The sequence below is a fragment of the Notothenia coriiceps genome, unplaced genomic scaffold, assembly GCF_000735185.1.
Source record: "Notothenia coriiceps isolate Sejong01 unplaced genomic scaffold, NC01 NC01_scaffold00023276, whole genome shotgun sequence".
NCBI lineage: Eukaryota > Metazoa > Chordata > Actinopteri > Perciformes > Nototheniidae > Notothenia > Notothenia coriiceps.
In genome coordinates, this window is record NW_011355977.1 from 237,460 (window position 1) to 249,153 (window position 11,694).

Genomic DNA, 11,694 nt, shown 5'->3' on the forward strand with positions numbered 1-11,694 from the left:
TTATTGAGTCCTGTGGTTTCCAACATAAGGGTTGGACCCCTCAAAAATGTCACAGGATACATTGTGGGGATTGTGACGTAATTAATGCAGGAAAATCAACAAACGTCTTTTCTTTACTTCGTCTCTTTTATTTAACCTCTGATATATTTTTTTGTTAAATAAAAAAGAGTGTTACCTCTTTGTACTGCTGATGTTTCCTGTTTCACGAAATGTAAGTGTTCACAATGTTATTTCAGCATTTTAGGTGCCTTACGAAATTATGAATGAAGGCATTAACAAGGCTTATCTGGAGCACGTGTGCAGAACCACAGTTGGTTCAGGTGAAGCTTCACTGTAAAGAAAAACTATAGGAGAATGTTAATCCAGACTGAAAGGTTACAGAATGAAGGAGGTCAACCCAGCAGGGATTATCAAAGAATAAATACAATCGCTTCATGCAGATGCCAAATACACAAGGATTCTTTGTTGGGGCCCCAACAAAACCCTCGTTCTTCAGTGTTGCAACACCCACACAGAATTACATGGTGCTAGCACTAGAGAGCACACACACGCTGGACCTTGCACTGAGACTGAGACGTAGCATGGATTCTGTTTTCACTCTGAGAATGTAGGAAAGGAGGTATTTTGGTCAAATACTTTGATTGCTGGAGCAAACGGTGTTACGATGAGAAGTCTGGTGGTTGCTTAAAATTGCCTCCGCAAATAGTCTTCAAAGGAACAACTAAGAGCATTGAAGCTTTATTATCTTCAATAGGTAAAAGTAGAACAGAAGGATGGATATGGAGACAAGCACAATTCCTCCAAAGCCCCCCAGGCTGGCAGTAGATGAAGACATACTTGCATCCCAGGTACTAGAGATCATCGGTGGGATCACTCGTGAAGCCCTGCAGACCCTGGAGGAACCAGAGGAAAAAGACGTGTGGTTAATGGAGGAGGGAGATGACTCTGTGTTCTACAGTGACGAGGACCAAGTTCATCAGGACATTACAACTTGTGGTTTTGGTGCCAACGGGTGCAAGCCTCTTGTCAACAGTGTGGCAGATGTTGAGGAAGAGCCAGGGGAAGAATACATTACTGACAAAGAAAGTTCAGAGTTGAAGGAGGAATTGAATCAGCACGTCATCGTGGATGAACAAGAAGAGGAACGCCAAGAAGGCCAAACAGTAACAACTCAACCCATGGATCAGTCAGATCCACAAACAGAGTCTGATCTAACCTCAGAGAAGTCAGAGAGGCCCTGTGGAGAATCTTCTAAGTGCACTATTGCAGAGATGCAAACCGAACAAAACACACCAGCTGAAAAAGGTAAGAGTAACTTATTTATATTGTGCAGTAACATAGATTGCTTTACAGGGCGGTTTTTGTTTACAGATGCAAAACAGTTTTCCCCTCTCTTTTATTTTCAGTGAATCTACCAGTTGAGAAAGAAGAAGTCACACCAAACCCTGAGCCCTCTGCTGTCACTAATGAGCGGGGCTATGACAGGCTGAATGGGGAGGCAGACCTCCCACAGCAGATGTCTAATGCTGATCTCCAGGTATCAGGTGACAGGCCGCTTCAGGTGGAGCCAGAGCAGGAGCGCAACTTCCTCATCCCTGGGGGGTTTCATCAAAAGCTCAGTCCAGGCTACTCCACTCTGCCCCTGCCGAAGAAATCGTGCAGCAGCGACGGCGACCAGAAATCCTTCAGCCACCTCACTTCCTCTAAATACGGCACCGTGTCCTACCGCAAGATCCGCAGAGGAAACACCCGCCAGAAGATAGATGAGTTTGAGTATATGATGATGAATTTGTAAGAAGATCTAACTGATTGAGCATCTTTACCATGTGGTAGAAAGTTTACATATTTATTTGTTTGAAACATCTAATTGTACAAAGCATTAACATTTCTGATGTAACTTTAGGGTCACACAAGATTTCCAAATGAAGAGCATTATTTATATCAGCTGTGCTTTATCTGATTTGAGAGCAATGCTTAAAAAACATCTGTATGTTCTGCTTTTCATTTGATGGTTTTATGTGGGAAACATCTTGTTATGTAAGGCAGGTATTTGGGCAGTGGATTACACTAAATAAGATGCTCAGGGCTTTATAATCCTACTCGCTATAATAACTATACGATGTTTGGTATTCAAACTTTAGCATCTTAACCTCTAGGGTAAGAATTAAGAAGAGATTAACCAAAACATCATGCATACTTCATGTCTTAGTAATGGCAACTGTATTAAAAACAAATAAAAATATATAGCTTATTAAATCAAAAAAGAAATCTCTTTTATTTTTATGCATTTCCATCATTATCTGGTTTAAGGCTTTTGATAAGAGGCCGCACAATCATGATATAACATCACAGGTTTGTTGTGTGTTTTAAACCAACACTTCCCTCTAGTGACAAGAAGACATTCATACAAATGGACCGCTTTTAGAAAAAAAAAACACACCAAAAGAATGCAGCATTAAAAACCATAGAAGAACCCCATGTGCCTCGTCAAACACAAAAGTACATGACATGAAGAAAAGATTATGTTTCGCTGAAAACATGTGATATGTTCAATACATTCTATATTACATGCAATTAGTCCCAGCACAAAATGAAGAGAATGAAAATCACTTTGTACATCTGACATCTGATAGGCACTGTTTATCTTTGGTAGTGAGATATGTTGTGCTTAATATAAAGTGTTCACAGACATTGACCAGAATCCCTTTGACAATCCCCGGTTCAAATTGTTCCAAAACAGAGAGGAGATGCTGCCTTTCCTCTGGCACACAAGTTTAAAACTCTACGCCAGTCCATGATGATTCCTGCCACCAAAGCGCTTCCCTCCTCTGGACAGTGGTGTGTTGAGTCTGAGCTGCAGACTGTAGTGTAGGCCACTGAAGGTCTCTATAGTGCATGTGTGACACAGTTCAGTCTCATCACTAAGCGTGGTAGTGTGTGAACTGCCACTTCTGGAAGGCATTTCCGGTTTCACATGGATTTAGGCGAAGAGTGTCACCCAGAGGCCCCGCCTCCAGGCACATGTGTTTGGATACAAACTCTGCTATGAGGTGCTCCGCCTTGACAAAGACAAAACAGGAAACATGATTAATGAGCGAAGCTTTAGCCTCTAAACAATCTTTGATTCCCTTTCCCTTATTGTGACAAAGGTAACTTCGTCACTGTGGACTCATGGCTTCGGGGCTTGTAATATTGCACATGTGGTTTAGTTTGAAAGTGTTCCCCCTCCCGTTTTGTCTGTGGCTGGTGATGGGTTCACCTCCTCCCCCCCCACCTGTGTCTTATTGGCCTGATTAGTGTGTGTGTGTGTGTGTGTGTATTTAGGCTCTGTTTTCCCTGTCAGTGGACAGGGTAGTGTGTGTGAGATCCTTGTGGCTGCTGACTGTTCAGGTGGACAGCAATTGAGGCTGTGAATCATGTGCCCATGATTTGAATAAATGCCCACACCGGGTTGTATTTGGACGTTCTGCCTCTGCCTCCTTGCTTGGTCGGACCCTGCTAAACCCTTGTTACTGTTACAAGGTATGTATCTTGTATTTTGTAGATTGTGTAACTTGCTGCTGTTAAATACCGTCACACTATGTGCAATATGTGCTTTATGTGCAATATATACTTTATATACATATGCCATCTTTAATAACTGTAGTATATACCGGGCTGCTAAATCCTAAGAACTGCTACAGGATTTGATTTGTAGATTTGATTTGTATTTTAGAAAATTATGTAACTTCTTTTTTTTTTTTTGCATATTGTTTATTATATTATAACTTATTACTTTTTTAGCATATTGTTTATTATATTATAACTTAGTACTTTTTTAACGTATGTCTGTGGCTCTTTCCTGCTGTAACGCTGCAAATTTCCCCTCTGTGGGACTAATAAAGGTATTCTGATTCTGATTCAATGGTCAGTCTCACACTTATACCAAACTGAAACCAACTTCATAAAGCAAGCCAGTCATGTTGTTTGAAATAAAGTAAAGAAAGAGAAAGAAGTAGTAGACAACACAAAGGCATACCCAGAGTCGACCTACCAGAGCGGAGTTGGATGATTTGTGGAACCAGCGATGCTCAGGCTTGTCGTTGTCACATAATTGTAAAGCGAAGCTGCTGCCCTTGCCTTGGGGAGCGAGACATAGATCTTGCTGCCGTATGTGCCTCGTCCAGGTGTAATTAAAGTGCTGACTCTAAATACCAGAGAGAAAGAGAGAGGAGGGACAAGGATGTAATTAGGCTCCATGAAAAATTGAAGATTTTTGAAGGGCAGCTCAGTGTTCTGCTGTGAACCCCAAAAGACCACGTATAGAGGCCTGGTCTGGCTGGGACTCCTCCCTTGTTTATCGTGGCTTGGGTCCTGTCTTGGACTCTGATTGTCCTGATCCAGGTTTATTCCTGGATATTTTTGTTCTACGCCCCCCATAATTACCACAGGCAAGAGGCCATGATTGCACAATCACCGCATACTTTCCTCTGAAACACTATATCACTTTTGCTTTTTTTTGCAGTTAAAACATTAGTAAAATAAACATTTAAAACCTGCAATGTCTTCTGTGCTCTTAACATTTGTTGCACTTGCATGTGAGCTACAGAACTATCTTAAACTAAATATTTGTTTAAGCATTTAAGCTCTATTTGACAAGTGAATGCACATGTGCTGTAACTGAACACTTCTAGTTCATAGTTGGAGGTAATGTGCCATTTGTTTCAAGTCTGATGCTTGAGAAAGTCTGGATCTGAAGGGGAGTATTCCTGGTAAAATAAAGGTTACATCAAAAATAAAAATAAAGAATAAAAAAAGCACACCCACCTGCTTGCTGAGATCACATTTATCAAAGGACAGAGAGCCTTGCTGCATATTGAGGCATTTTCTCAAGCCCTGATTAAAGACCTACAAGGAGAAATTAGATTAAAATAAAACAACACAGAAGTGAAACACCAGCACTGCAAACATTTCTTCACTCATTTGAATTGGGTATGACAATGAGCCTTGTTCTCGTTTCTTTCGATGAATCCTGACAGAAAGCTATTGTTCGTTCCAAAGAGAACAATCATAGTCTCTGTTTGGGTCCAGAGCCAACAATAGCTTAAGGGAGGGAAAGTATAACAAGCTTTCCTTTTAAAGAAATGTTAATGTGAACAAAGTGTATTCCTCTACATACCAGGCCTTCAGCTTTGGCTAAAGGAGCGTTCATATCTGGAAACACGTTGTCCAGGTACCACTTGAAGCTCTTGCACTGGAGCTTCTTCCTCAGCTCGATCTGCTCGGTGAGATCGCCGATGTTGGTGTTCTTTTTATCCAGCAGGTGGTGGTAGCCGTGGCCGTAGAAGAGGTCCTTGTACTCATCCAGCCAGACCTCTGCCACCCTGGCCAGGTTACGCTCCACCGTCTTCTGCCGGTCTTTCGGGAACTTGTAAGGATTCTGTCCTCGGAAGATGTGTCCCACTCGAGAGCAGGGGATGATCTCGATCTCCCCTCCACACATCCAGATCTGTTCAAATGGTAGGATAAGGCAGCATGTGAGTGAAGCTTCCAAACACCTGTGGCCAATATTTGTGTATGAAATTAAAAGAATGACATACCTTGGCTAATAAATAAAGCTAAATATAGCTTGTTTGTTTGTTTATTTATCTGTTTATTTTTTGTTGTTTTATGTTTTTCAATAACAAATGTATTTCTTTAAGAAAAAAGAAAGAAAATAATATATATATATACAGTATATGTTAGTCATTTAGTTTTTGGGAGAAGGGGTGGGATTAAATAAGTGTAAACTTCTTCCCACCCCTTTTCGGATGTGTAATTAAGTAGATTATTGGTTTATACATAATTTAGAATCAGTAATATTTTTGTATATCAATATGATACTGATACATTTTGTGTTGTTAATAATTCTCAATTTACATTTTTGTATTATTGTTTTACACATTCAAAATAAATAAAATAAAATACCTTAAATGAAATCTCCATGTTTTCCCCACCCCACACATCCAGTCCGGGATCATAGGTGCCGAGCTCATAGAAGTATTTCTTGTCTATGGAGAAAAGGCCTCCAGCCATAACGGGACATCTGTAGGATAAAATTAAATAAATGTTAATCAAGTTGAACTAATAATAGAATGTGAATATTCAAATGGACTGTTTTAGGTACCTGATGGGATCGGAGATGCTCATGTTATTCTTCTTAATGTACTCCTCTGGTAATGCGCTCCAGCCAAACACCAAAGGCCATTTGAAAACACCTCTTTGGAAGTTGTCAACCAGCATATAACTGAGGAACAGAAGCTCCAATGTCAAAATAACATTCTCTTTAAAACGAATATCACATCATGTCAATGGCTTGAGAGATATGGCAGTGTTGAGTCACCTCATGTCCTTATCACTGACAACTTCAATAACCGGACAGGGCACCTTCTTACGATCCAGGTAGATTCTCTCCAGCAGCGGCTCCAGCCAGCCCACGTTACACTCAATGTGGGAGTCGAGGAAGGTAAGGACCTCGCCTATAGTAAGGGGTTAGAAAGCAAACATCCTGGTGTAGTTAAACAAATAGCCCCATGTGCGACAGTGCAACCGTTACGACTCCTATCAAAAGGTTAATTGAGAGCCAGTTGCTTGCTCAAGTATGTAAGTAACGTGCATAACACAGCATGTGGAAAACGCGTGTGTTTCTACTTAAGAACATGATGTGGAGTGCAATTCAGTGTGACTTATGGTATTGCTTCAATGTTTTAGTTCTGTATTTGTTGCAAGACTATCCATGAATGATATTCCACACAGTTAAATGTGTGGAGCAAGTGCACATACTTGCAAGCCGTTTGGGTTTACAAGTTCCAAAGACTGGACCACAGACTGTCTGAATCATTGTCTCTATTTAAAATGAATTTTGCCAATGTCAACCTGACATTTCAGAAACACACAAGACCATAGATGAACGCCCAATCAGTGTCATTCAAACTAGAAAGTGAAGATTACACTGTTAATGTGCGTTGTTTTACTACTTTTGAACTTTACACCAAATGGATGTTCATGTTGCGGGTTTAAAGTTACATTATTCAAAGCCCACATGACTATCATAATCCCAGAAAGTAGTTGTGGGGGAAACTTCTGTGTAGCAATGCAGTGGGAGTCACCGACTCATGAAGGAGACACGGGAAGAACAGGAGCTTTGATGTCAAGCACTGATGGTTTATTATAGGAGCTTCGGTCGGAGGATTCACATCACAAGTCCAAGAGCCAGAGGTTCTGACTTCACGGTAGAGTTGCCACGTCAATTCTGAAGAACTCTACCCCAGACCCATGTATTTAGCTAGTTCAGAGAGACTAATCAACATGCTGCATAACAAGATAGAATCATAACACCGAAAATCAGCTGACGCCAACAGGCAGGAACAGGGAAACAGAACACTGAGAGCACAGCAGCCAAGGTTACAAGTGCGTGTGCTCAGTGAGGATAGTTTGAACTGATAAACTGGGTCAAAGTTATGGACCTTGGAAAATATTTCCCCAACAGTGGTTATAATAATAATATTTCATGTTAAAACCATAATTACAATTTCAGACTTTCAAACTTGCCCTTGGATAACAAGCTTCTTGTTATCTGATTAGCTTAGTTCTAGAGCTGAAAATACACAGCCGAGATAAGGACACACTGGTTGTTCTGTTTAACATTTACAAGTCTGACCAACTGATTCGACATATTCATGTGAGTTCTGTTACTATCTTTCTCTTATGTGGGACAGATCCCCTGCTACATGCACATATGTATACCACATTGAATAAGTGTATGACACTGTTCTAAGCTTTGGTTACCTTGGGCTATATCAGCTCCTGCGATCCTGGCCCTGATCAGACCCTGACGCTCCTTCAGACGAAGAATTCGCACTTTGGGAAACTGAGCCATGTACTTGTCTAGCTGCTCCCTCAGATAGTCTGCCGGAAGAAAATAAAAAAATATGAACACTGACAGCAGGAACATTTTCATATAGCTTGAAAAATGACCTAGCATTAAAACAAATGACATTTCTTGTTAGAAAAGCGTAGTTGTTGATTCTCTCGAAATAGCTGTGGATACTTTTACTCTGATATACTTCACATTGACATTTTAATTGGCTATTTTATCTTTAATAACCACATCTCATGGATAATGCTCAAATATGTGTTGTGTAATAATAAGATAACCCAAAAACAAATCAAAAAACGATTCTCCAGAACACCAGAGTTGTGATGTGTGTGTACATGTTGGTGGACTTGCATCCTGTGTGCATTCTCAAACTAAGAAAATTCTAAAATAATTCAATTCAAAAATAATTATAATTACAAAGATGATGTTCACAGCAACCTTTTCATGAACACTTTTGGAGGGGCAGCTGCAAGAATGTTCAATACAGTCTGAAGAATTAGGTTACGGTACATTTTTTGACCAGTTAAAATGACTATTAATATTATACTTCCTACACATTTTGGGTTTTAAACAAACAATTGTGTCCTCTAATAAAAAAGCATAGTGCTCAGCTTGTCATTAGCAGTTTTCGCCTACGAATGCCAATTTTTGCATTGTTTTTTTTTTAAGAGGAGACCCACCAAACGTAACATGCCCTACCCCTGAAACAGTAAGTACATTATTACCTTTGGTGCTGAAGTCATCCACCAGAATGATCTCTTTGAGGAGGTGTGGTGGAGATCTGTTTAACACACTGTGAACAGAGCGGAGGAGTGTGGACCACACTTCATCCACAAAACAGAAAATCACACTGGTGGAAGGCAAGTCATCATGGACCAGATTCTGTGCACACCTGGAAACACAGCACGAATAAATAATGAATCAAAAACAACAGCTTGGGGGTCAGAGCACATTGAAGCGGTGCAGAAGTAGACTCACATATCAGGCCTGGTGTCGGGGATGGCTCGGTCCACTGGGATCTTGTCGCTCAGGAAGACATTAAAATGCCCTTCGTTCCATCTCTTCTTTACCTCTATATCTTCGTAACTGGAGGCCAGTGCTGCCAGACCAAACTGGCCCATTGCGTTAACATCTCTGGGAGCGTTAGTCATGTCCAGAGAGAGCATTTTGTGCACACCTGGTTTTCTGACAGCACTGGAGTTATCCTTGGAGCCCTCTCCTGCTTGGAGCTTGATTGTAGGTTTCGCTGCCTTCAGGTCAGTCTTGGCGATCGTCCTGACCTGTTTCTCCTCCTTTCCTTTGACCTCCTTGTTGACTGGTTTAGATGTTGTTTCAACAGGGTGGGCCTCTTTGTTCTTAAGCTCACTCACTTTCGCTCCAGTCTTAGTCAAAGATTTCTCCTTGACTACTTCGTCTGTCTTTGTTTCAATTTTGTCCAAAGCTTTTTGTACAACACCCTCAGCTTTAATGGGTCCCTTCTTTGAGGTTGGTAGTGGTCCATGTTTTGCTTCCTGAACACCTGGAGGAGCTTGGGTTATTTTAGGCACTACTACAGGTAATGTCACTTTATCAGAGACAACTGCTTCTCTACTTTTCTTTACTTTCTTGTCATTCAAATCCAAGTTTACTGCTCTTTTATTTGCAGGAACTCCCAGCTTCGGTGTGACATTTTGTACAGCCCCTCCTTCTTTATGTTCAGAAGCAACATCTCTTTGCTGGTCAATGTTGGCCATATAATTTACTCTGTGAGGTAGAGAGTTTATCTTTTTTTTATCCTCCAAAATGGGATCTTGTTTCTTGCCTCCCTGTCTGTACACTTTGGCTAGTTTGAGGCTTGGATTGAGTGGTCCTTTAACAGCATGTGTAACAGCAAAGTCCACCCTCTGAACTGGGTTTTTAAAACCCCTTCTGACCACCTGTGTCACCCGGGACTGTTTAAAATCTTCCCTTTCTCTGATCACTCGCTCCTTCAGCAGCTGACTGTTCACATCGTTCATTGACAAGCGAAGTACAGCCATGTCAAGCATTAGCCAAATAATAGAGGCAATGAACACAAATGCAAGTACCCTCCCACTCCCCCTTAAATATCTCCTAATCTTCATCATTTTGGGTGTTTAAAAGTGGAAATCCAGGTGAAAATGTGAAGAATGTCAAAGTATCATACTGTTAAGGCCACTTCTCAGTTGTAGGCGAGGTTTTTCTTTCTTTGGAGAAGTTAGCTGCCTGCGTGGCATGCTAGAAATATGACAGTGAGTAGCAGAGGTAGTCGGTGTTGTCATATAGGAATACAGAAGTGTCTGACACCCATAGCCCAGCACAAAGATATATATAAGTATAAATGTTAATTTCCCATACCGTATCGCTCTGGTCACCTTCAACCGCAGGGGGATAACATATTACTTTAGTTTGTATCGCTTCGTCGTAACTCACAGAAACTTCACTAACGTTGTCGACTTTTTCGCTGAATCTCCACGTAACAGCTTTGAACTGACACAGTTTTGTATTAGGACGACGTGGAGACCAACTTCCACTGTCAGTAAACTGTGATTGGACAGATTGGCAGGAAAGGGCTCCGCCGAGACGGAGCCAACAACAAGCCAGCAGGAGAGAGCTGCAAGGGCACAGGAAGTGCGTGCTAAGCCTTCAAAATAAAGCATGGAACTTCTAATCGTTGAAACATGAAGTCTAATATGTAAAAATGTGCATCACGACAAAATCTGTTTCCAGGGGACAGTAAAAAGCACAAAAAAGTGATAAAATAAAAATAATTTAGCTAATGTTTCTAAACAACTTATATATTAGGTCGCAGTGGCGAGCCGTGACTTTTATACCAAGGCCCTGATAGCAGTTATTATGAGAGTGCTCTCATACTTGTTTGAAACTGAAATTGTATATATTTATATAAATATATATATAAATATATGTGTGTGTGTGTGTGTGTGTGTGTGTATATGTCCGCATCTGTAGCATGTATATTGTCTCATACCGCACTGTGAATGAATTAAAAGTAAATAGGCCTATAAATCATCATGAACACAGTTCTGTCCATCAGACTCCTGTCATCATCAACGGTGTCTCTTTAAAATGACCGCTCAGAGGAGAGGATTTCTCATTTCTCTAACCGCCTGCTGCTTCCCCTCCTCTCTCCTCGGCTCCCCTCCTCGTCTCCTCCACTCGCATCTCCTGTGGGCGGGACTAAGTCTCGAGGATAGGAGTCGAGGAGGGGAGTCGAGGAGAGGAGTTATGAGAAAGGGCCCCGGACTTGTACCGGAGCAGCGGAGGAGTGATGAAGTATCTAGAGATCTGAGTCCAGCGGGCTGCTTGTGTTTCTGTTCATCAGGACATCATATGACCAGCAGATCCTGTGTGAACGCTCTACGTTAGTCAGTGGACGTCCGACAACATGCACACTAACTTATATTGCAGCTATAGGCTGCTATACTTTGGTTTAAATTGCGTGAATAAACTAGCTAGAGAGCTAAAGTTAATTACATTCATCCAATGTCAGAAGGATTACCTTTTAACAAACGTTGTAATGCTTTTCTTTCATTTCAATTTGAGTAAAACAATGGAGATATAACATTGTATTGTTTTCTTTTTACACTGACTCAGATATAATGAAAAGACTACGTCAATCGAAACTCAGCTTAGGTAAGGAAGAGACAGGACAGGCGGAGAGAAAGAGAGAGAGAGAAAGTGATGGAAGTCAGGGAGGAACTGCAGGTACAGTCACACAAAAGAATGTAGGCTTAATAACCTCATCTATCTATCCATCCATCTATCTATAACTTAGTCTT

At 41.1% G+C, this 11,694-nt stretch overlaps 2 protein-coding genes across 2 annotated transcripts; one reads left to right on the forward strand and one right to left on the reverse strand.

The window, feature by feature from the left end:
* The first annotated feature begins 527 nt into the window (after positions 1-527).
* Positions 528-1,905, forward strand: LOC104954404 (uncharacterized). The gene is made up of 2 exons (XM_010781507.1): positions 528-1,305; positions 1,407-1,905. The coding sequence occupies exons 1-2, from the start codon at positions 774-776 to the stop codon at positions 1,793-1,795; spliced, it is 921 nt and encodes a 306-aa protein (XP_010779809.1). The 5' UTR covers positions 528-773; the 3' UTR covers positions 1,796-1,905.
* Positions 1,906-2,244: 339 nt separating this feature from the next.
* Positions 2,245-10,489, reverse strand: galnt5 (polypeptide N-acetylgalactosaminyltransferase 5). The gene is made up of 10 exons (XM_010781508.1): positions 8,876-10,489; positions 8,623-8,789; positions 7,807-7,926; positions 6,362-6,497; positions 6,146-6,265; positions 5,947-6,064; positions 5,159-5,488; positions 4,807-4,887; positions 4,034-4,186; positions 2,245-3,059 (listed from the first exon to the last, which is right to left on the reverse strand). The coding sequence occupies exons 1-10, from the start codon at positions 10,000-10,002 to the stop codon at positions 2,922-2,924; spliced, it is 2,490 nt and encodes an 829-aa protein (XP_010779810.1). The 5' UTR covers positions 10,003-10,489; the 3' UTR covers positions 2,245-2,921.
* Between the last annotated feature and the right edge of the window lie 1,205 nt (positions 10,490-11,694).